The 23,914-nt window shown below is 53.2% G+C and overlaps 6 protein-coding genes across 6 annotated transcripts; 4 read left to right on the top strand and 2 right to left on the bottom strand.

Annotated features, from left to right (window-relative positions):
- Nucleotides 1–393: 393 nt before the first annotated feature.
- Nucleotides 394–1,584, top strand: PG998_007664 (translocase of outer mitochondrial membrane; the record flags this gene model as incomplete). Its single annotated transcript, XM_066874480.1, has 3 exons — nucleotides 394–723; nucleotides 779–1,417; nucleotides 1,477–1,584. The coding sequence occupies 3 exons, from the start codon at nucleotides 394–396 to the stop codon at nucleotides 1,582–1,584; spliced, it is 1,077 nt and encodes a 358-aa protein (XP_066730425.1).
- Nucleotides 1,585–2,455: 871 nt separating this feature from the next.
- PG998_007663 (Ubiquitin-related modifier 1) lies at nucleotides 2,456–4,620 on the top strand (the record flags this gene model as incomplete). Its single annotated transcript, XM_066874479.1, has 5 exons — nucleotides 2,456–2,701; nucleotides 3,093–3,688; nucleotides 3,891–4,007; nucleotides 4,143–4,307; nucleotides 4,503–4,620. 5 exons carry the CDS (start codon nucleotides 2,456–2,458, stop codon nucleotides 4,618–4,620), a joined length of 1,242 nt encoding a protein of 413 aa, XP_066730424.1.
- A 2,342-nt stretch (nucleotides 4,621–6,962) lies between these two features.
- On the bottom strand, nucleotides 6,963–8,661 carry PG998_007662 (uncharacterized protein; the record flags this gene model as incomplete). The annotated part of the gene is made up of 4 exons (XM_066874478.1): nucleotides 6,963–7,583; nucleotides 7,649–7,822; nucleotides 7,876–7,929; nucleotides 7,987–8,661. 4 exons carry the CDS (start codon nucleotides 8,659–8,661, stop codon nucleotides 6,963–6,965), a joined length of 1,524 nt encoding a protein of 507 aa, XP_066730423.1.
- Nucleotides 8,662–9,508: 847 nt separating this feature from the next.
- Nucleotides 9,509–9,721, top strand: PG998_007661 (uncharacterized protein; the record flags this gene model as incomplete). The annotated part of the gene is made up of 1 exon (XM_066874477.1): nucleotides 9,509–9,721. The coding sequence occupies one exon, from the start codon at nucleotides 9,509–9,511 to the stop codon at nucleotides 9,719–9,721; it is 213 nt and encodes a 70-aa protein (XP_066730422.1).
- A 9,812-nt stretch (nucleotides 9,722–19,533) lies between these two features.
- On the bottom strand, nucleotides 19,534–20,753 carry PG998_007660 (uncharacterized protein; the record flags this gene model as incomplete). Its single annotated transcript, XM_066874476.1, has 2 exons — nucleotides 19,534–20,671; nucleotides 20,734–20,753. The coding sequence occupies 2 exons, from the start codon at nucleotides 20,751–20,753 to the stop codon at nucleotides 19,534–19,536; spliced, it is 1,158 nt and encodes a 385-aa protein (XP_066730421.1).
- Nucleotides 20,754–22,295: 1,542 nt separating this feature from the next.
- Nucleotides 22,296–23,261, top strand: PG998_007659 (uncharacterized protein; the record flags this gene model as incomplete). Its single annotated transcript, XM_066874475.1, has 1 exon — nucleotides 22,296–23,261. The coding sequence occupies one exon, from the start codon at nucleotides 22,296–22,298 to the stop codon at nucleotides 23,259–23,261; it is 966 nt and encodes a 321-aa protein (XP_066730420.1).
- Between the last annotated feature and the right edge of the window lie 653 nt (nucleotides 23,262–23,914).

Genomic DNA, 23,914 nt, shown 5'->3' with positions numbered 1-23,914 from the left:
GTGATGCATAAAAGAGCACGGTATGATTATGGAGGTGGAGACTGGGTTGCGGTCGTGCACGGCCCCATCCCTGCCCCTTGCCCCTCTCCCCAAAAAAACCCATCCAGTCGCTGACCTAAACGTCAGGTTGCCAAAGAAATTTTGAGCGCTGCCGACTACGTAGTTCGCACCGAAGCTAAAGGAAGCTCTTGTCTTTCATCATCCCAATCTTTTCCCTCCACCAGCCATTCCGAGGCAGTGACTGTTTCGTCGCCAACTACCAGTACTTAATTCGGCATTGGTATAGATTGATTGGTTTCTATACTATTTACAATCTTTCCTCCTGACCAGCCACACTCGCCACTTTCGGGTCCAACCGGCCACCAGTCCATCATACCCTCAGCAAGCGTCAAGATGGATGCCACTCCGATAGTAACGTCGTCCTCGACATCGTCGACCTTCGGCGCCCTCGTGAACAACCCGATATCCCGAAGCCTCGCAAATGTCTACCAGTCGTTCTCGGACAGGAGGGAGAGGCTTGGCCTGGCGAACCCCGGTGCCGTAGAGAACATCGCAAAGGAGGTCCAGCGCGAGGTCTCCCCCGCCATGCACATGCACACTGGCCTGCGCGCCGACATCACAAAGGCCATTGACTTCGCGCCTCTGTGTCAAGTTTCCCACCAGTTTGCCATGGGTGAACGACTCCAACCCTATGCCTTCGCTGCTTTATACGGCACGAACAAGGTGAGTAGCTGCTCAAGTCTCTTGCCGAGTCCAATATTGACTCATGGATTTGCAGGTGTTCATGCAGGGGAGTTTGGACAGTGACGGCATGTTGTCTTCGCGATTTAACTACCGATGGACGGACTCGCTTGTCACCAAGTCTCAGTTCCAAATCGGTGCTCAGGACATGGCCTCGATCGAACATGAATACGTTGGCGCCGACTTCACATCTTCGCTAAAAATGCTGAACCCTTCATATCTCGAGGGAGGACTGACCGGTATCTTTATTGGTCAACATCTTCAGTCTGTTACCCGAAAGCTCGCTCTCGGCATGGAGGCTGTCTGGCAACGTGCTGCCCTCAACCAACCCCCTGAGGCTGCTATGTCGTATGTCGCTAGATACAAGTCGAATGACTGGATCGCCACTGCTCAGCTGCAGGCGCAGGGTGCATTGAACGCTACCTACTGGCGGAGACTCTCTGACAAGGTCCAGGCTGGTGTTGACATGACCCTTCAGGTCGTTCCTGGCCAGGGTGGTATGATGGGAGGTGGCTTCCAGAAGGAGGGCATCACCACCGTCGGAGCCAAATACGACTTCCGGATGTCTGTTTTCCGCGCCGAAGTTAATTCGAAGGGCAAGTTGAGCTGTTTGCTGGAGAGGGTTGTTGCACCCCCTGTGCGCCTGAGCTTCGGCATTGATCTTGACCATGCTACTGTAAGTCCTTGTTGGCGCGCACCCAAGTTCTTTTTCGACTTTACTGACCTCCTTTCTAGCAACAAGCCAAGCTTGGTCTCGGAATCACCATTGAAGCTCCCTCTGAAGGACTGGAGGAGAAGCAGGAGGCTCTTGGTGTGGCAGCTGCCCCCAACATTCCCTTCTAGACGAAGCTATGCGACAGTGGCAGCTTTTGGCTGAGATATCTTCTCTTGTCTTATTAATAATCCCCATGACCTCCCGCCTGGGCATACGATGCCACAACAGCTTCCGATTCACGACGATAGAGACAGACCTCATATCAGCATGATAGTATTCGCTCGGCTTCGCAGCGGGTGCATTTCCACGCCTTACGACCGCCTGAGGAAGCCCGGGGAACGAAACTGTGTATTATAGATTGGATGCGATATCTAGAAGGGTTGGGGTTTAGCATTGCGGCCTCGGATGGCATTGGGGGTTGATGGCTCTCCTGGCATGCTCTATTCACGACGGGGGTAAGTATCGGGACAGATGATGATGATGCCTTTGTAATATAGTGAAGGTTACTGTATATACAGGGTAGCCTGTTACGTGTATAAAACTTGTGCCTCCGAAGGCAACACTCCTATCAAATGGATCGTCCCAGCATGCTTCGACTGTGTCATTTTCCTACTCCCGGCAGTCATCCTTGGACAAGAATAAGGTCTTCTTCCAAACGAACGAAATTGCAGACTTGAACAATTTAGCACGGGCCACACATGGATATATCTTCAAAGGATGGACGACATACCGTGGCCAGAAAAAAAAAAAAAAAAGGCCCGCGATTGTCCCGACCCCGATCTGCGTAGGATGCACTGCAGTTGACCCGACGGGCCGGTCAAGGCGGGGTCGTAACCGGCTTGTGCGGCGTAGCGTTCGATCATGACCCTTTCTCAGATATAATCTTTCAGTTAGTGCTTTCAAGCTTGTCCGACGCCGAGTCGAAATATCCAGGCGATACCATCAGACTCTTCTCTTGTAATGGCGTTGACCCCAGCACGCAGCGGCAACAGCAGCAACATGGCCAAGAACGATCCCGTGTACGACATAGTCTTGGTCGGGGCGACTGGGTATACCGGCATGCTGACAGCCGAGCACATCACGCAGTTCTTGCCCACGAACATCAGATGGGCTATTGAGGGACGCTCAAAGGGGAAGCTGGACAGGCTCGCGACTCGATTGGGGAGGTTGAGTCCGGATCGGACACAACCAGGTCAGTCAACGACAAGTCTGTCAATTGGGTCTTCGACCCTTTCCCTCTCCTACGTACGGCTCAGAGGAGGCTGGCTGACTGATGGGGTGATGGGTATCCAGTGGCCGAGACGGTCGGTATATCGGAGGATATAGCGCTGGCGCAGCTGGTGGGCAAATCCAAGGTCTGCATTAGTGTCGTATCGTATTGGCAAGTAGGAGAGAAAGTTGTGGAGGCCTGTATTGAGAGCGGTACGGACTACGTGGACGCGTGAGTTCCAGCGCCTTGCCTTGCGTCTCCTCATTATCGGAATCTGACAGTGGTTATGCTTAATGGCAGCACTGGTGACATATACAGATTGAAAGGGTGGATCGACAAGTATCAAGAGCGGGCAATGGCCGACGGCGTCACTGCAAGTGAACATTCCACTACTGTAGAGTGTGCTTCACACTGACTTCTTGTCAGTTCATCCATGCTTGCGCAGCGTTCACCGCTCCTCACGATATCCTGACACTGCTCCTCGTCCGAGAACTGCGAAGTACAGCGTCGGTGCAGACGCGCAAGGTCATCATATCGGTTGTTGATCTGCCCAAGAAGCCCAGCGGCGGGACAGTAGAATCAATCATACACGGGGCGACATATTCACGCGACACTGTAGTCGAATTGCAGAACCCCTGGATCTTGTCACCTGTCGCTGGCACCACCACCGGTTCTACCGAGGAGGATGACCAGACGGACATTTTTGGCATGCGCTCCGAGAGTGGACTTGGGCTGCTCACTGATACCTCCTATAGCGCCACCCAGGACCGCCATATCGTTCACCGGACCTGGGGTTTGCTTAGCGACAGTGATTGGGGCTACGGCTCGCGATTTCGTTATCGGGAGTACTCCCATGCGGGATCCAGGATCTCCGGTATAGTGAAGCTGCTGGATGTGTTACTCACCACGTTCATGCTACTTTTTGCCTTGTTCCGGACACTAGCCAAGCGCTTCGTGTTCCCGGCATCATTCCCCTTTGTCGATGTGGTTACTGAGTCGCATGATGTGTTGAGCGATGCAAGGTATGTGAGGCGGTGAGCAGGCGAGGTTTGTGATTGCACCAGTGCCGTCAACACCACGCCCTGCCATCGACTCCATGGACTACAAGGGAATCCTGTACATCATGGGCGTGGGCGCTCGGGCCACCCCGGTGCGGCGCCGGCTGGCAGATTCTCCAATCTGGGGCCGAAGGGAGAGAGGAGAGAAACCTTGACCATGTGCAAGAAAACCATCATCGTTGGCTTTGCTGCACCCCTCCCCCTTCCCATTCCTAGACATGGCTGTCGAAACTGAGGCCGCCTCGCAGGAGGTAGCCCAAATCCCCATCGTCGTCGAATTTTCGTACGTGGCCGCCGCAACCCCTTGTCCTCCACTCGCTGATTGGTGCACGCGCCAAAATACCATACCGTCATGGCGGGAGAGAGCAGCGTGGAACAAACTAGATGTGGGACTTGCGGGCTGACCTGGAAATTACAGTGGTGGCCTGGAGATGCTATTCTCGGACCAGCGTCGCCATTCCCTGTCCATCCCCGTTGCGACCGCCGAGGGCAAGCCCGCAACCGTGGCGTCTCTCATCGACCACCTGTGCCGCAACACCATGAAAGACACTCGCAAGGAGCTCTTCGTCCTGGACGACCACCTGTAAGTGTCTGGTCTATTTGGCCCTCGCGCGGCTTTCCCGTGTGCCCCGTCTTCCCCATCAGACCGAAGCATTCATCCTGGGCCTCGTCGTTTCCTTTCCCGCCCCCTCCCCAGAGAGAAGAGTGGTTACGAGAGAGCGCGGGAGGGAGGGACATGTACTAGCTGTAAGCGAGGCTGATGAGGTGGCATTTCCAGTCGGCCAGGTATCCTTGTCTTGATCAACGACGCAGACTGGGAACTAGAAGGCGAAGAGGCCTACGAGGTTCAGAGTGGTGACAACATACTATTTGTCTCAACACTGCATGGCGGGTAAGCTATTGGCCAGGGCCAACTCCGGCTCTGCCGTCAAGTTTGGAGCGTCCCTCTTCTTCCTCTGCCTGCCTCCCCCTCCCCCCGTCTCGGCAATAGTAAATGGTGGCCCGGAGGACAAAGGAAGCCCAAGGGGCGGGAAGATATTGTATACGTACGACATGATCGACTAGCTTCAGATGGAATTGGAAGGGCAGGGGGGGAATCACCCGTCTACCCTGCACCTAGCTTCTCTCTTTCTATGTCTATCTACCCCGCCGTGGCGTAGGTAAAACCTCAGCAATCATCGTCTCCGAGCCGAGCGGTATCAATCTAGTTGTTGCTGTGTGGATGCTCCGCACTCGACCTGCAGCCAAGAACGCCCATCTCATCTCTCTTGGTCTGCCGTCCTCGGTCGTACTATCAAGATCTTGTGTACCCGTCAAGGCTTCGAGAACTGGCAAGGCCTGACCTCCCGCCCCCCTGTGTTTTATGCAGCTTCCGCAGATCTAGATGGTAGTGGGTGCTGCGATACCTGAGGATATTATTGCAACACATGCACACATACACAGTGCCGTGTCACGAAATCGGGCAATAGGAGAAATACCACCTATTTCCAGTCCGAGCGGTGAAGCGGTACTGCATATATAACAATAATGCCCGATAGTCCCCCGGCCAATCGTGTTACTTGATGCTTCGTCATACTTGCTCAAACGGGAATTGCATGTCGTTACCCCGACTCCAAATGAAAGAAGTTGAACACCGCTAGATGCAATGACACGATAAAAGCGACACATAGTATTACGCTGGAAGGGTATAGTAACAATTGGGGCATTTGACCGACCCTCTTCTCTCCTCCCCCCTTCCCCCTTCCCCCTCCCCCCTCGTTGCTTCGACATCGAGAAGCCCGAGTCTAGTCGCGCTCTGCTACTTAAGACATGCCTTCGTGGGTGAGGCTGGGACCCCGGCCTTGGGTTGGCCGTTCCGCGGTCGCACAAGTATGCCAAACCGTCACCTTGTCTTGGAGCTGACAGTCTTGAATTCAGCTACCTACCCGCTACGCACCCACAAACGTAGTGGTAGTCGGGGTGGACATGCGGATGATGTGACAGCTTCTGCCATTCTGCTAGGCTCTCGGGGAGATCTGGCAGGTTTTAGCAAGGAACCAATCTCCCATCTGTTACGCCTCTCCTTCCCAGCTTCGCAGCGTCGCAGCTAGGGTGTGCGAGATGATGCGCGCGGTGCGGGAAGTGGGAGTGGAAGTGGAAGTGGAAGTGGACTGACTAGCTAGCATCTGTCACGCTCTCCGCCGCCCGAATATGATATATGACAGAATTGATGCGCCATAGCCCATTCACAGTTCGCGAGAGACAATTGTCTAAGGTAAGTGGTTAGGTCTGCTCGTGTAGGGGGAATGAGGAAAAGAAAAGAGAACAAGAGATTAGTTGATGCACTACATCTGATACCATTGGCCCGGCCTTCTCCCATCTCGTTCGTTCGACGCCCTGGGTTTTTCCCATGGTAAACCCTTTGCCAGTGCTGTATTTCGACGATGAAAAAAAAAGAAGAAAAAAAAGTGACACCACCATATGTACATGCCCCGTTTGAAAATGTCTGATGGCTAGGTAGCCACGCAACAGCCAAGCGACTCTAGGTCCCTGATCGACTCCCCAACCCCAAGGAGGGAGTACGTCATGCCTGTTTCGCCGTTGCAAAACCCGTCGCCCCCTCTGACCCTCCCCTAGGTAGTCATCCCTTCTGTGTCTCGAAACTCGCGAGGTTCTGGTGTGCTGTACATCGTGTGTAGGGGTTAAGTAGCCACAATCCAGTGCAAATGCGGCAGTGAGTTGGATGTGATGATAGGTTCATTCTCAGCAGTAGAGTTAGAAATATGCATAATTACATAAGTGACAATAATTCATGTCCAGACAGCAATAGTCCGATAGCAAATGAAAAAACCTGAACGCTCAGGAACCCAGCCAGCCCAGCTAGAAAGCCCATATATGAAAAACAAGATCTCTTCTATTCCTCCCACCGTGACATGATCGTACCACCCACCTCAGAAAATGCAACAAAAGCTAGCCACCTCGTCTTTTTTGTATAGTCGTACGCCACGTATCTCTTGTATCTTCGTCCCCGTTTATGTTTCTTTTTCGTTTTTCGCCCCTGTGTGTGATGTGCAGAAAAATAACAGAAGACCGCAACCATATATGGTGATAACCCCATGAGAGATATTTTTGAACAAAGACAGGGTAAAAGACAATAAATAGAATCCGTTCTGTGGTCGTAATCTTAGTACAGGCGTAAAGCATAAAAAGGAGAGCAACCAAGCCCCTGGCTCCAGGCATGGTCACAAAGCTGAAAGGCCTAGTAGATGCGGTGTTGCTCAAAGGGCATGTTACGGCTGTGGTCCTCGTCGTAGTAGGTCCCAGACGAACTCGGGGTTGCACCGCTGCCCGAGAGGCTCTCCTGATCCACATCCATCATCTCGTATGGGCGAGAGTTGCGGCCAACCATCATGTGGTGCTGCTGGCTCGGGTTACTGTGCTGCTGCTGGTGATGTTGGTGCTGGCGCATTATCGCATAGGAGTGGTAATCCCCTTCATGGTGATGCTGGTGGGAAGGCATCCCATGGTGGTGGGGGTGTTGCAGATCAGCCGGGTGAGGCAGTTGCGGTAATTGCGGTACTGAGCCGGACGACATGTGTGGATGCATTGGCGGCGTGTGTTGCTGCTGAGCCAAATGGTGGCTGGAGGGCCCAGCGAGGCTTTGGCCGTTATGAGGATGAGACCTTGGAACTGCGGGAGCAACATTGCGGTCTCGGCCGCGGCCTTTGATTCCCTTGTTGAGGTTCTTGTAGATAATGGCAAAGTCATCGAATACCTTCCGTTCGTCCTTGGGCAGGCTGTTGAGCTCTGTTGCCGTCATGGTGGCAAACTTGTCAGTCAGCTCCATAAGGGTCTTGGTGTGGAATTTGTTTTGGTGAGACTGAGGGAGATCACGCAAGTCAGTATACAGGGATCTGGGAAAAGGGTGCCAGGGGAAGAACCAACCTTGAGGTTTCCACGCTGGGTGAAAGGCCTCCCACAACCATCCAGGTTGCAGTAGAATCTCTTGGACGGATCGTGGACATTCATGTGTGCCCTAACATTGCCACGCTGCGCAAACCGTTTGCCACACTGTTCACATGCAAACGGCTTCTCGCCAGTGTGTCGACGCTCGTGGGTCTGGTATGGTTAGCTGGTTACCAATGAGCGAAGGCAGACCGTGTGAAGCATACCTTCAGGTTACCCAATTGAGAGAAGTAATGGCCACAGCCAGGGTGGTTGCACGGCTGTAATCCGTCAAATTAGCCAAGGAACGAGTCCATAGATGGAACTGAGAGACTTACGTAGGGCTTCTCGCCAGTGTGGCTGCGGATGTGGATGTACAGGTGTGTCTTTTGCGCAAACTTCTGGTTGCAATCTGCTACGTCACAGCGGTACTTCTTGGGGTGTTTTTCGCTGGGCTTGGTGTCCTCTGGGCTCGCAGAACGTGAGCCACGAGGGGGAGATGGGTACCGGGCCTCTGGGCTGCTATCTTCGGGTTTCTTGTTCATCTTGGATTGTACAACCCTCATTAAATTGTCGATAAATGTGTTGTTTTCGAACTTGTTGCCTTCGTTTTTGGCGCTGGTTGGCGTAAGTGCGGCAGATGAGTCCTGACCCCTTGTAGGCTGGGGTGGCGTGTACAGCTCGTGCTTAACCTCTGGGCTTGCTGTAGTTGCGTCGATATTGGAGGGCATGCTGTCCCTGGAGTAGCTGTGGTCCGGCGTCTTATCACTGCTGATAGGCATGGCTCGAAGGCTCGGGCGTCCGTCCGAGAACTGCCTGAAGGGCGCAACTAGAGGGCTAGGGGTCGAGGGAGGATAGGCCTGGAAGCCAAAGGGGGTGGTGTGCGGTTGGTAGTGGGGAGCCGTCATGCTCGATACTGATGGCATGCTATAGGAGTTGCCAACCATATATTGAGCACCAACTGAGGGTTGTTGTACCGTGGGAGAGCTGGTGGCTCTAGAGTCGTACTGCATGATGCCGGAATGGCTCATCATGCCATACTCGGGGGGCAGACTGGTGGTGTTCTTGCCATCGGCCCCAGTTTGTTGGGAGCTGCATCGTGATTTATCTTGCGGAGTTACTAATTATCAAAAGAGCTCTGCTTGATGTTGGAGAGCCCTTCTTAGGCGGTATTAGACAGAGTCGTAAGATGGAGATGGTGGCAAGTGCGATTGTGGGAAAGCGCCTTGGACAGATTCTGTAGAGTAATAGTGAGGATGATGATAAGTTGTTATGAGGCTGGAAGTAACAGAAAGACAAAAGCCGCCAGATATAACGAAGAAAAGGAAAGACTCGTGGTTCACGAAGTGACGGGTGTGTAGCCAAGGATATAGCAACCGAGTCAGGTATCAAACATCTCATCGGTTTCCTGTGAGGACCAAGACTTGGGGCACTCGAGATCATATACTCCGCGAAGTAGGATGATTTGCACTGGGGTCCCCACCTGGGCCATCGCCCGTGTTAGGTACTGCTGCTGCCGGGGATCGACTTGCGAGTATGCAGGCGGCCAGGATACAAGAGATGTATACGCTTGTACGTATAGGGTTAAGAAGCTTGGCCAGGGCTTGGGAAAGACACCTTGTGCTCACATCTCATATCAGACCCCCACCCCAGACTCTCTGTATCAGAACGGGGCTCCTAGCCAGCCCAGGGTTCGATCGAAGTGGAGGATTATTGTATCTGAGGCTTGATCCGGAGCCCACCACAATAGTGGATGACAGGCGGCCGAGCCAGGATTGAGACATTGTGAACTTGATGCGGCCAAGGAGAGAGGCTAGTGTCCACGCCTCGAACCTCCCACTAGCATGGGCTGCTATACAGATGGCCTCCAACGAGTGGCTGGGACTGGGTAACAGTAACAGCTACGGGACTGCGCTGCAGTACGAGGAGGAAATCACCACAGGCGGCATGGTTGATCAGCACTTGCTGAACAGTAATACGATCTGGCAGCAGAACAGAGGCGGATGGGAGCCTGAACGGCCCCCTCCAAGCCATAGCGAAGGCCTGATCCATGTCAGTGACGATTCCAAATAAACAAGCCAATCTCCATGGCCGGAGATCAGCGAGGCTCGTCAGCCAGGTCGAGAGATTCGAAACCAGCAGCAGTCGTCTGCCCCCTCTACAATACTCCAAGGACCATCGAATCGGGGAGGTCTCATTGTTTCGTTTGCACCACGGCCAGCCGCCTAAGAATAACTCGAAAGACTCCGTGTGCTCAGTTGGGTGGGCATTGAGATGGGTGTGGTACCCGCAGCGGGAGAGCTACCAGGGGCGTTGGCGTTGGCGTTGTACCGGGGAGATTCCAGGGCCTGGGGGGAGGGCCTAGCTGAGCCTAGTAAGGAGAAGAAGAAGGAGGGTGGGTAGAATCGACTGCAAGCTACGTCTTCGTAGGGATTCGATCCAATCAACCCTTGTAGGTACAGTACGAGTGTACCCGTGTCCAGAGGTGGCTTGTCAGGAATGAGAGGAAGAGAGCAGAGAGCAGAGGTGGTTGAAATTGGACGGTGCTAAAGCCACCAGCGCTATTAGGCTTAGAGCGCTATTAGGCTTAGCCTCCAGCAACTGATTCAAGGCTGGGGTACCCTTGCGAAACAGGCGATCACCAAGCCCGCCCCAGTCCCGTCTTGGTCGCTGGTAGGCGCCATCGACGGCCGGAACTCCACGGATGCGAAGGCCTAGAAACCGCCTGGCTGCCTTTATTCAATGGGTTGGTTCAAGCAGCAAGCAGGTGAATAAGAAACAATGCTGCCAGCACCCAGGCCTCACCGATTGCCCGGTTGCGCTTCCGGGCCGGCCAGGTCTACGCGTGCATTGCCTCTCGCAGATATATCCTCCAACATGGCAGTTGCAACTTGGCTGCACTGTAGGGAAAGCAGGTGAAACAGCGACAAGTCTAACCCAGGCTATAGATGCAGGTTTAATGAAGCTATGGAGGTAGGTAGGTTCTGATATGACACGTCGTAAACTGCTGCGCTGAGATGTTAAAACTCAATCCTGCCACTTACTTGCAGAACGTGTTCGCCAGTGTATCATCAATGACGCGAACAAGGGTGTGAAGTGTGAAGTGTGAAGTGCGGACCTCGCGCTCTCTCTCCAGAACTCTCTCCTCATATTCTGTCTATGTAGCCGTCCAGCATCTGCATACCTCGCCTATCTCACCGTCCCCGAGCCAAGGACAAGGCAAGTGGGCAAGTGGGCAAAGAGGCGGACAAGCTGTCAGATATGACAGATGATGGGAAATTGGACGGGATTAGCCCGTCATATCGAGTCTGTCAGCCAGTCGGTACCTACTACAGGTATGCAGGAGAGAGAGAGGGTGTGTGTGAGTGAGAGAGTGAGAGAGGAGAGAGGTGGTGGTTGTTCCAAAAGATCTGCGGGCAGGGATCATGGAAGCTCCAATTGACGAATCAACCACTTTGTTTCGAAGGAGGGACGAAGGTACCTCTGCGCTCCTCACGTACATATCAGCCGATCGGGACCTTGTATCTGGGTTGCGATACCAGGCCATGGCCAAGGCAGGTAGCGAGTACGTGATATGCGTTTTCTCACAACAGTAACACTCTGCTACGACACCACGCGCACGGCTGCACCCAATGGCATACCCGCCGCTGGAGGGTTGCATTCTTCATCGTGCCAATCTGCCAACCATCCATTGAACTTCCTTGGTTGCATGTTTATGTACACCGCATAGACAGAGAGATAGACTTACAACCAGACAGCCGTCCGAGAGGGAAAGGTCTTGGCAACCACGGTATGCCGTCGGCCAATCCTATCCTCGGTGGTGCTTTTTGCTGTTTCTATTGCGTGCCAGACAGGTGCACAGAATCCTCCCAAGTGCAACGGTCGGTGGTTCTCATACCAGTGCCAGTTCGACGTTGAAAAGCCATCTGAAGCGGCCTGTCCTGTGTGCGGATTAGTATGCAGTAGTTTCGTTTTCCCTTCCGCTTCGAGTATTGCGCTCTTTGCTTGGCACTTCGGCGTTGTGCTCCGACATATTGACCCTATGCCACCAACCAACGGTCGGTCGATTGTGGTAAGATTACATTGAAACTCTGGATGTCGACTTTGTCAGACTTCCATCGTTTCTTTTCTTCTTTGCCAGGGAGCCTCAGGGACCATTCCCTCCCCCGCAACTGGACTCAGCCACCAGATCGAACTCCAGGCGGCGTTTCCAGATGATCAGTGCAGGCCACTTACTGCGCAGGCCTCCCTCCTCCCGATCCTAGGCCCGTAGCTAGCTCAGAGGCTAGCCCATCAGGCCATGACTGGCGCCTATGGCTGCCGTTGCATGATGCTCCTTCAATTAGTACCGCAGTCGGCTACGGCGCCATCGCCATACGGGCTTGTCGCCGGCCCAGCTGCAATTGGGCGATCTGCATGAAACAGTCATGGGGAACTCCTAGATGTTCATGCCGGTGGATTTGTCATGAACAGGTTCCTAGCGAAGCCACGGATCGATAGTGTGACTGATAATGGCCAGGCCGCCTGCTCAACCACCAGCGTTGGATGTGATATATCGCTTGGGGCAGCAGCGCCATACGTGACACCGGCTCGATCACAATGCATGTACGATCCATCGCCCTCAACCTCAAGCCTCGCGCGGCGAACTGCTTGGCCCTCGCGCGCGCGCACACCCTCTCTAACTAGATATTCATCTCTATCACCTTCTGTTGTGTGCATACTTCCTGCATATGACGAGCTTCCAAAATCCAATACCGTGGGAATGGGTGCTACCAAAGCAAGCCATTGTGCCACAGCTGGGGGGGTTTCGGTCGGCGATCCCATCGATCAAGGTGCTATTAGTCAGATGACCCACCCTGCAATATTCCATAGAAATCCTTCTCAACGAGCAACGATTTGGAGAGGCGTCTTTTCCCCCGGGTGTTCAAGGATCTCTTGAAAGAAGCTGTATGGCAGCAGATAGTCAAGTCCCAAAAGAGACATATCAGCAAGACACGGACGAAGACGATGTGCAACTATCTCCAATATTATTTCGTATTCGTCGAAACTCTCAGGCCAGGGCATCCCATCCCATTGGTCGGGCGGCATGCTGCAAGGACGAGACTGTTCTACTGTAGACATGCATGCCCAAGGGGCAGACTAGGCAGAGTCCCGCCATTGCCCTTGCCGTGGATTCCTGTCTCCGCTAATGACAGTACAGGAAGGACCCCTCGGTACATGGCATGGCCCTTCTTATCTGTGCCGTGGTGTGCCGTGGTATGCCGGCTACCCGACTATGCAAACAGACAGCGCTCTTCGGAATAAAGGCCCGCATGCATCAAGAAAGCCAAAATGGGCAGACACGCTGTACTATCTACATACTTACTTCATATGCGTTTGATCTCTCATCGGGAGTGGAGAGAAGCCAGCCAGCCAGACTATTGGGACTTGGCTTTCCAAGGCCCCCTGATCCGCGCTGACGTCTTCAGCTTCAGACCCGAAATCCTGGTAGCCACTGGTAGCCAAGGGGTGGTCCAATCTAACAGGCTTCTTCAGCTGGGACGAGCTGATGTTTCTATCTCTTCCATCGTGTCGGAATATCCGATTTGCATTTTGTTTTTGATAACTGATAGCATTTTAAGCACGACAGCGAATAAGTAACGTGAGGGAGGGAGGGGGGTATTTCTTATACCAACTAAGCCTAGACGAAACGTTAAAGCATACAATGGATTGACAGGCGGCCAGGTCAAAGCTTATCAGCCGAAAACATCTACCAGATGGCGGCAGCGAAGGCTCCTACTGGGCGACGGCCCAAGACGATCGTCGTGACATGCAGAGCTTGGCATGCCATTTTTTTTTTGAGTTTCGTGCCGCTTTCTCAATACGTTCTCAATGTTCCTCTCGGAGCTTTTCATCAGTATCCTATGACAGCTGTTCTTTTTCGAGTATCTACATAAGGTACGTGACCCATGCATTCTTCATCTTGCGGGCTCTTCGCATGTCGAGTTACACAGACGGTATTTCCGGGAGGGTCTTTTCGGGGGTGCATGATCGGAAAGTCGAGTCCATTGAAGCAATGAGAATCGTCAACAACGATGCTGCAATCAATTGTGTTTCACCGAGTCGCCATGTGCAATGCTAGGTCGGCCTTGTTGACAGGCGGGGATTGATCCGGTGGCCATTCATGCAAGCACGGCTCGCGGAAAGGTCCCATCAGGTGCACTTTGAATGGCTACATAGATAGCTGGTAGCGGTAGATCTTGACCGGCAATCGATCCGGCCAGCAATCCGGCGAGCGTTGCGAAGAGCGCAGCTGCGCAGTGACAAGAAGATGACGCAAGAAGATGCGTATCGTGGCGCTCCTTTACAATCTGCTTTCATGAGGACCAGCGCATCGACACTCTCTGTCGGCCCAATCAGCGGCGAGGACGGGGAGAGGGTTGGATGCCCGTCACCCCGCTTGTCCAAGCAATCCAAGCAATCCAATAGACGGGAGGTCGCGCGCGCGCGACGGGAAAGAGAGGCAAGCAGCAAGAGGTTGGAAGGAGGTTAGAATAACATATTGACTTTGTCTCTCGCCCCTACTCACTACTGTAAGACTAAGACGCTCCAGCCACGCACCACCGATGTAGCACCGTTCCTAAAATCTGGAGACCCGTCGTTGGTCTTTGAGTCTTTGGGTCTTTGGAGCTGTCATCCGTTGTCTGAGGAGGCGCACAGACGTGAAAGCGGAAGTGAAAGCGAAAGTGAAAGCTGTTCCCAGCTATTTCCAGCTATTTCCTCCAGTTCGTCTGGACTCATCGGACGCTTTTTTAGTGGTGAATCGGTGAGCACAGTGCAGCGGCATACATGTGCACTTCTCTGGTAACCTAACACAGGTCGCACGGCAGCCTATACTGAGGCAGGGGATTGGCCTTCACAGGGTTCATCCTTGCCAGTCGGTCTCTCACTTGGGGTTTTCAGCCTTACCATTGGGCTCACCTTGTCACGTAAGTTGCAAGCATTCCCTTCCCTGGGAGATGCCAAATGCCTGATGGCCAAGAGCAGCCTGCGCCTGTCCTCCACCAGATAATCACCCGTGACAGCGCGCTTAGGGGCCAGGAGGTGTACGGATCCTGCCGCCGTCAGGAATTGGATTGAATTGAAAAACGAACGCCGACCACAGCTTGTTCTCGTCGGCACACGCTCACCCGACCCAGAACCCCACAGCCAAGCAAGTCCCATCCTCGAATTTGACGTGCAGTAACATAGGTATGCATGCTCGACATGGGCAACATCAAACCATGCAAACCTGAATCTGGTTCTCTTCGCGACATCTCTGCCTCGAGACCATCGTTCTGGAATGTCTCGCGGGGCGATATGTCATATTTCACAGCTGCCAGCTCAACGAGGCCCATTTCAGTCGTCCAATCGAACCATAACTTCGGCCTACGAATGGGAAACCTTACAGGCCCTGGAAAATTGGAGATTTCTCGCAACCCGCTCCCGAATAGGCTATCTATCACTTGTCACCTCATGTGCATACATATGTGCCCTGCGCCTGTCTGCGGCAGCCCTGGTCGTTTCCCAGAAACCTGGTATATACGACCCCACTGACTAGGGATATCTGACCTGCAGTATTGCTGCAGCTTCGGCTACTTCGCTTGCCGGCGCAGCTTACATGTCAAAATGTCCGTCTGTGTCTTCTCGGGCGTTCAAAGAGCAGGCCTGGCCAGACATTGGCAGCGTGACTAACAGCAGGGTGGGTGACGGTGTCGGATCATATTTCCACTACCAGTCCACATACATTCATATCCACACTGTCGACACGATATATGTAATGATAACCTTGCCACCCCCGTCCACAGGCGGTGGATGCTGGCTGGCTAGCTGGTCAAACCGCAGCATCCGGCTTGCTGGGCATGCTATTTACTGGGATGTTGCTACTCAGCTCGATCTGACATTTATTTTCAGCAATTCCTGGCCCACAGGTTGGGGCTGCCATCCTGGGTAATTGGCAAGAAAGCGACGGCGACCACTGTATCTGAAGCATCACCCGCTGAGGACCGGTCTCTCTTCGCCCATGCAGCCTCATCTCAAGGACCCAGTGGACGAGGAGATTGTACAGGGGATTTTGGCGCAGTTGTAGCCTGCGAGCTGTGGGAGATGTTGTGTTACGTCCTTGGACAGGAACTAGGACCCCTCAGTTATACGCGCGGATGACGCATGCATAGCGTTCAGAGCTACAAGACTCCATCCACGCATGCTGTCTGTAGATCCAGGTGGTCTGTCAGCAGAGCTTCGATACGGTCCGAACCCTCAGGAGTGATCATCAGCAATGCCCAAAACCATGGGGACAAACCACAGTCAGACCCTCAACCATGCCGCGTTTACGATATTTGCGGTACTATCCAGGACATGAGGGCTTTGAGCTGAGGGGCATTGAGGTTAGGTCACTATCGGCGATCTTTTGGAGTTGCGCTTAGCTATCCCCATGTTTCAAAGACCGGGGCCTCGTTGACGCTATACAGAGACTCACAATATGAGCCTACCCACCTTGCGCCGTCGGCGCCGTCGACCTTCGCCTGTAGATCTATTCCAACAATGGGTTGGCATGCGGATTTCCATGGGTCTCCAGAGGAGACATATAAACGTACATCGGACGATATGTCAGGGGTTCTGTTCGGAATTTGTGTTGTGTACGCAGATAATGACTGGATGCCCGCATGAACATGTTTCGGTTTCTTCATCGGTGGCACCTGATCGGATCTTGCAGGTTCCACGGAGCCACGAGGGATCCCTCCAGATGACTGCTCACAAGTGACCCCGTATGCATTCGCAACATCTACCCAAAGCGATATCGATGAGCGCCGAAAGGGTCTTCGCAGTCCACTTCAGGTTGACTTGATACTCATGGAGGGCGCCGTGACCTTTGCAGACATGGATGGCAGTGGTCTCCAAGTTGCCCAGCCGAGCTAAGGCAGAGAACTCCTAAATCGACTTTACTTTACACAGATTGTATCCACAAACGCATCGCGAACAAAGATCTGCTCCAGATGTTAGGTACTCTCTGCTTGCGCCCTCAAACACGAAACCAGGAGAAACGGACATGTCCGCCTTCAGGACAGTATGCAGAGCAGGATTCGAGCCAATTTAGCAGAGGAACATGGGTCCGCCTTTTTAGATTATGGCTGTACGAAGTAAGCAACTGGCCTTTACAGGCATGCGTATGTACAAAGCCCCTGCTTCTACCCCTGTCATGCCGGTGTCGACAACCAAACAAGAGGCTACGGAGTCTTCCCAACCAAATGCTCACTACCACGCCGAGGGCTGCTCCATAAGCCGTCATGATCCACACCGATCGTGGCTGTTGAGAAGTTGATCGGCATTCGGGATGCGCATCTGCACCTTCCAACAAATGCAGTTCTTGCTGTACTTTCGCTACTATCGCCATGTACGAATGCGACTTGCCTCTAGGAGACAGAGAGCCCGGCCACTAAGCTCACCGCGGTCACGGCATTCCCACACCCGGGCATGCTCGACAGACTCACGCGAGAAGTGCTATCAGAAACATACACATCACACGGCCGAGACTTCAAGCGCCCCTCCCCCCCCTCCGGCACGTAAATCTCTAATTTTCTTTGGTTGTTGGACTCACTTGTCAGTGCCCTCCTCCTTCACGTTACATGGCCTGAGCACCTAGCAAAAGTGCCCCTGTACGGGCACGGTTGCGGCCGACCCGGCTATCTCCACAGAGCGCTGGGGATCCAATGGGTACGCAAGCATTGGCTTGGAGAGAAGGGGGGCCGATGGCCTGTCTGCCTGTGCAGGGGGTGGGAGTGGTTCCCGTAGGCTGGCATGTTCCGTGGTTGCAATTCAACTCCAGCTATCTACGCCGTACCTTTAGCTATACTAACTACTTGTGTATATACGTACTAATATACGGGTGGTGCATTTTCCCTTTCTCTTTTTCTGGATTGGGTATGAGGCGGCTGTACATCTCATTGCGCCTTGGCATGGGAGCCAAGTAGTCCCAACGTTTACACTGATATATCTCAACTTCGACCTTCACGTAATCAATCACGTCGGCGGCTTGGGCTATTGCTTCGAGGCAATGAGCAGTAAATTAGCAACGAGTTAGTAGTAGAATAGTTTGAACAGACAGACAAGCAATGGCAAGGCAGGAAAGAAAATGCGAACACCCCTCCCCCTTTTTTTCAGCTTCTCTCACTGCCGACGACCACAATCCTTCTAGATGCGCCACAAGCTAAGCCCAACCATGGAAATCCGACGCCATCTCGCTTACTGCCTACGCTGTCTAGTCAAAGGCCGGCGTCGGACCCGAAGCTATGGGTCTCTCTCGGTTTCTAACGACAGCTATAATTGCGTATCAACATTGGTGCAAGCACATGAGCCAGACAAGCCAGATCAGGATAGCTGGTCAAGCCTTCTCTCGCGCCCACAGGCCCGGCAAACACCCAGCGAGAGCTAAAGGTTGCACGTGCGCCATTTCTTCCTCTTTATTGAAGTAGCCTCATTAACGCCGCCGCACTACGCGCGAGGAGGCGGGGAGTGAGAAGGAGGAAGAGGTAAAAGTTGGTACACGAAGACCTTCTTGTCGATGGCACAGCTGTAGACCTTGGCGACCCCAGAAAGCCAAATAACATGCCATCAGTAGTAGGTAACGCTAAGGCCACTGGCATACAAGTAGTGCGTTTATATGAATGTATAGATGAAACTCGTACAGGAATATGGCGGGCCGTCTAGGTAGAGGTTCTGTCAGTGGTAAAACTAGCCTAACCTTCTAGAACGATGTTGGCAGATCAGGAGTGCCTGGATTTTCTGCTGTGTAACACGCTTAGAAGGAAGAAGGAATTGTTCAGGCGTGGCATGTGTAAGCTTGACACCACGGGGCGCTGCTGATTGATGTGGATGAGATAACAATGACGATCTTTGCATTGCAGGCAACGACTACAGCCTGCCTGGTCCAGGCGTTGCAACGCTTAGTGAACAGTAGTAGTAGTAGTAGTAAAATCATTAATAATTTACATACCTGCATCGGCAGCTACTCCCGCCCCTAGCCGGTGACCAGGAGGATGGGGTATGACGTTAAGCAGAGTGAATAAACCTCCTAGCCTGTGAGGGAAGCAAAATAGAAATCCTGCAGGGAAGCAATTCAAGTGACCCTCCTCTCATCACATCAAGATAGACATCGAGAGGCCTGATTGGGCACCCATATGTACGCCATAGTAATTACCAACCTCGAAAGTGGCCATCCGTCAAGGATGAGGGGGGCGAAGGCACAGCCTCACAGCGCCTACTGTATGTTCCTTGATCAGAATCTACTCAGCTCACATGGGTAGAGGGTGGTGTGTGCAGGGCCGACAGACGTGCTTAGACCCAAGACATCCTGCATGTCATCCACCTGGCGCATGAAAGAAGCAGGGCCGTTTTCCGCTGCACCTGTGTGAAAATGGTGAGTAAACATCTGAATAAAAACGAATTACGAGGTGTAAAATTGATGCTTCAATTGCAAGTGGGTATCTCTGTAATTAGACTCGCATTAGCCAACAGGTCGAAGTGGGAGGACCATGATAGACAAAACCCCTCACAAACAGTTTGGCTCTTTTGGCGCAGCTCCTTTCCCCCTTCGGAAAATTCGTTGCCATCTAAGCAGCATCTGCTTTTGGTTTGCGGGTTGCTTCCGTGGAACTGCTGTGTCGTTCACGATGGCAGCTTGAATAGCGCTCTTGGTAGCAACAGGTCATTGTGCCTTCCCATTCTGTTGTCCATCTGTGCTCGACGGTTTATACGCATCCACACAGGCCACCCTTTCTACCGCATGTACCTCGGTGGCCAGCTATATTGAATGTGGTATGTAGCAGTGACTCTTAGCCGTTGGTCCAACCACTGAAGAGATAGCTACTTTAATTCGCGACAATACTTGATCCAAGCCCGAAATGGGCATTAGGAATGCTGTTCACGAACAATAAGCCTGGGCCATGGCGGAATCCCCATCTCGTGTGGGGTCGACTTGCTCGTGTAAATATCAGCGACCATAACCGGGAGGGAGGAGCGAAACCTGGAGGGTTTCCAGGTGGCGGCCCAAAGCCGGGCGGGGGCATCGGCATCGGAGGTCCTTGGAAGCTGCCGGGGTGGAAGTTTTGCGGACTTGGGAACCCCTGGGCCGGTGGGGGTCGCGCCGGGAGCCCTGAAGGGGCAGGTGGCAGAACAGCTGGTCGGCCGGGAGGCCCAGGAAGCGGGGGCCCGCCATTCATGCCAAATGCTGCCGGAGGAGGGGGACGATGACCTCCTGGGGGTGCGAATCCCATGGGCCTGGGAGGAGGCACAGCGGTGTTCATCGAAGGGTCAAATCCTCCAGTAGCCATAGCAGGCGGTGCGCCAGCAGAAGGAGGCACGGCTTGACCTGGCGTCTGAAGGAATGCCGATGGCATAGGCTGGCTTTCGACGGTGACATTGTGCTTCTTCGCCTGAGCAGCAAGCATACGCTCTGCTTCGTCTCCATGCCGCTCTCCCTTGCCGTCTTTCTTGTAGGCGTATTGGACGCTAACATCCTTGTTCATGAGGTATTGGCCATTCATGTTGTTGATGGCATCGTCACTGGCATCGAAACTGCTGTAGCTGACGAAACCGTATCCCTTGCTCAGCCCATTATCGTCTCGTGCCACCTTCGGGGGTGCGATCAGGTTGCCAAAGCGACTGAAGGTATCGTAGAGGATCTTTTCGTCGACCATGGGATCCAAGTTTCCAATAAAGAGCTCCGCACCAATCTCCAGAGGCTTTTGTTTGTCGGCTGAGGCCTTATTAACACGCAAGGGCTTGCCGTAAAGTCGGATGCCATTCATGATCTTGGCGGCGTAGTCGGCGTCAACCTCTCCGTTGAACTCCACAAAGCCAAATCCTTGATGGGACTGAGTAACACGATCTTTGGGAAGATGAACGTTGACTACCGGTCCAGCCTGGACCATTAGCTCCCAGATGAGTGCATCGTTTGCGCGTTCGTCAATGTTGCCGATGTAGACAGTCGCCTCTTTGTCTTGCTCCCTATGGCCGGCCATACACGTTAGTGAAGCAACATGGAAAGGCGTTTTGTGCAAAATACTCACCAATGCTTCTGCCCCGACATCTTGACTAAAGTAGCGCAAGACGATTAATAGAAGAAGAAAAAAAGGACGTCGTCACTGCAGGGAAGTTCTTCACAATGAATGACAATGCAAGCGGTATTCTAAAGCTGTATTCGCGCCTGGACGCGGCTCAAAGCTTCCCCAGCGAAAACGTTTTTCCGGGGCCCAGCGGAACTGTATGTTAAGTAACTGGTAGCTTTTGGAGGCTTGGGCGCTAATTGGTGCTTGCATTAGGTAAGAACGCAGAATGCCCGCCTTTGCACGCGGCGCTACGCAATTGCGGGTGCAACTCCACGATTGGAAATTTTAGGAAGTTGCTATATCCAACACCTGGACAATCAATCGGCCATCGACCATCGCGAACACACTCGTCGCAAAGAGACAAGGACACCGCCGCACTTCTTGTACGCACTCAAGCCCACACAATTTATACTACTCCAGCATTACAGGTTTCTAATTGCTGTCTGCAGCTACCGGGACGACGACTGTCTACTCCAGTACCGCCACAATGTTCGCTCTTTCGGAAGAATCAAAGGTTCGACTACTACACCAACGCTCCATGTCCGATGTTGGCACTTGGTCTAACAGCTATATAGGAGCGCATCGGAAGGATTATCGAGCTCAGCCGTGTCGCGATGCACTAGTAGGTTTCCCTCTTGCCACGGCTCAGAACCAGCACATGCAACTGGTACTAACGGAATGCGCAGTGGTTACATTCCTCTGATCCTTTACCTCGGTATGCAGTCTTCCAACATGGCGCGACAAGGCTGTTGCACAATGCCACTGCAGAATCTAACTTTCATATCAGGATACTCCCGCAGTGATCCTCGCCCCAGCATCATTCGGTATGTTCTTACCAAACACCTGCTCCGTGCGATTTGTTCACTAACCTGGACAGCCTCCTCTCTCCTCTCTCATAAATAGATAACGAAGACCTACGGCGGCAAACGATGACGACCTTTGTACAAATACATGGCATGCAGCAGTTGGATGATGAATTGGGCGGGTTCAGGCATTTCTCCACCTCGAGGCTCGATAGAAATGAGATGCGATGGTCACGCATGGCCACAGCATCGCAAGCCGTTGCAATGCGTCACTATTGAGTGGCAATATGTACACTACACTCAAATTAATGATATTCTGATACCAATGTTGACGGCTGCATTGGAATGTTTGATGTCGCTGCTGTTTGTACCGACGGCTGTAAGAACTTGGCTAGACCAACCCGAGGAGCCAATGTTCTCGGCGACCCAGCCCATATCGGTGGATATATTGTTGTAATTTTGGTCATAAACCAACAACTCCCACACTCTTCGCTTCTACGCTGCCGCTGCGCTTCCCGGCGTTTTTGCAGTGATCAAATGCTCTCCCATGACGACATGCACTTATCGCAGATAAGAGCTGCTTAGCGGAACAAATTTCTAGGTGCTTCATTTCTCTGTTTGAACAACCCAACATCCCGTCCCGTCACCGGCGTTTTTCTTTCTTTTCTTGCCCAAGACTTTTGAAATGTAACAGCACTTATTTCCAAGGTCCCTCTCTCTATGACTGAAAACCATGCGGGCCTCTCCCCCGCCCTTGTTGAGACCGTGGCCGGGCTCTCGGCGGGCTCCATAGCTACTTTGGTTGTCCACCCGCTCGACATCGTCAAGACGCGCATGCAGCTTCACCGCAGCAGCGCGCCCACCTCGTCCAGCCTGACCACCATGTCGCTCATTCGGGACTTGACCAGTACACCCCAGCCGGTGAGGGCCCTGTACCGTGGCCTGACGCCCAACCTTTTGGGGAACGCATCCAGCTGGGCCTCCTTCTTCTTCTTCAAGGCCCGCATCGAGGGCGTTATTGGCTATATGAAGTCGTCGGCCTCTGACGAGGCTACTGGAGGTAGTGGCAACGATGGAGCAAATCTAATTGCGTCGGACTATTTTGTTGCGTCTGGTCTCGCGGGCGTCGGCGTCCAGGTCCTGACGAACCCCATCTGGGTCTTGAAGGTCCGCATGCTGGCTTCTGATCGCGGCGCCGCCGGTGCGTACCCCAGCATGCTGAAGGGCGCGGCGCAGTTGTGGCAGGAGGAGGGACTACGAGGATTCTATCGTGGGCTTGGCATCAGTCTGCTGGGTGTCACGCACGGCGCGGTGCAGTTCGCCGTGTACGACTCGACGAAGCGGATGTACTTTGCGCGGCAGCGGCTACGGCAACTAGACGATGTGACAGCGCCTAGCAGATTGAGCAATGAAGCCACGGTGGTGCTGTCCAGTACGTCGAAGCTTATTGCTGGGGCGGTGACCTACCCGTACCAAGCCATCCGGAGCCGCCTCCAGACGTACGACGCGGATCAAAAGTACGGACGCGGAATCATGGGCGTAGTGAAGCGAACCTGGACAGAGGAGGGCCTGCGAGGCTTCTATCGAGGGATCGTCCCCGGCGTTATACGCGTTCTGCCGGCAACCTGGGTCACCTTTCTCGTGTACGAAAATGTCAAGTTCCATCTCCCCCGATGGACCAGCTAGCGAATCACAGGACGTTCCCAGTCAAGAGAGAAGAAAAAACGATTTGAACGTTATTTCGTTCATTGAACCCAGACACTAACAATGTTGATTCTGCCTGCGCCGCTGCTTTTTATTTATTCCATCTCCCCTTTCATTAAGACTGATCTCCGTGCGGCCAACTGTCGAGTTGCCCGATATGATGCACAATAGTTAATCAATATGAAAGCGTGGCCTTTTCAAGCGCCGTCGTGTCGTAAGCCTTAGGGACCCAGACGGCAATTGAACGAAGATACTTGTTAACTTCTTCTATAGCAACCCGTCCGTCCCTGTCCCATGTTGGCGAGCTGGGAATGTCGAGAGACCATATTGCTGAAGACCCGGCGCTCTTTCAACACGGCGAGGCAGATCGCTTCCATCGTACTGCTCACATCTTTCTCCTCGAATAGTTCCAAGATTCCCATCAGCCAGGTAAACTCGGGTGTTGACGGCGCCTTGCTCGCCGAGCCCCCTTTATGCGTCCTCCCTTCCTGTCTGAAACCACAGAAACCCAAAGACATTGTGAATCGTTGTTGTTTCTTTGGCAATGCCTGTCGTGCAATGTCTGCCAGTTGCTGCCACCTATGAGATGCTACGTGTAACTCATGGCATGGCCCAGGCCGAAGCAGTATGCCGAA

Source organism: Apiospora kogelbergensis (genome assembly GCF_038363985.1).
Source record: "Apiospora kogelbergensis strain CBS 113332 chromosome Unknown utg000005l_segment0_segment0, whole genome shotgun sequence".
Taxonomy (NCBI): Eukaryota; Fungi; Ascomycota; class Sordariomycetes; order Amphisphaeriales; family Apiosporaceae; genus Apiospora; species Apiospora kogelbergensis.
Note: the sequence above shows the minus strand (reverse complement) of the source record. Positions and strands in the feature narration are given on the sequence as shown.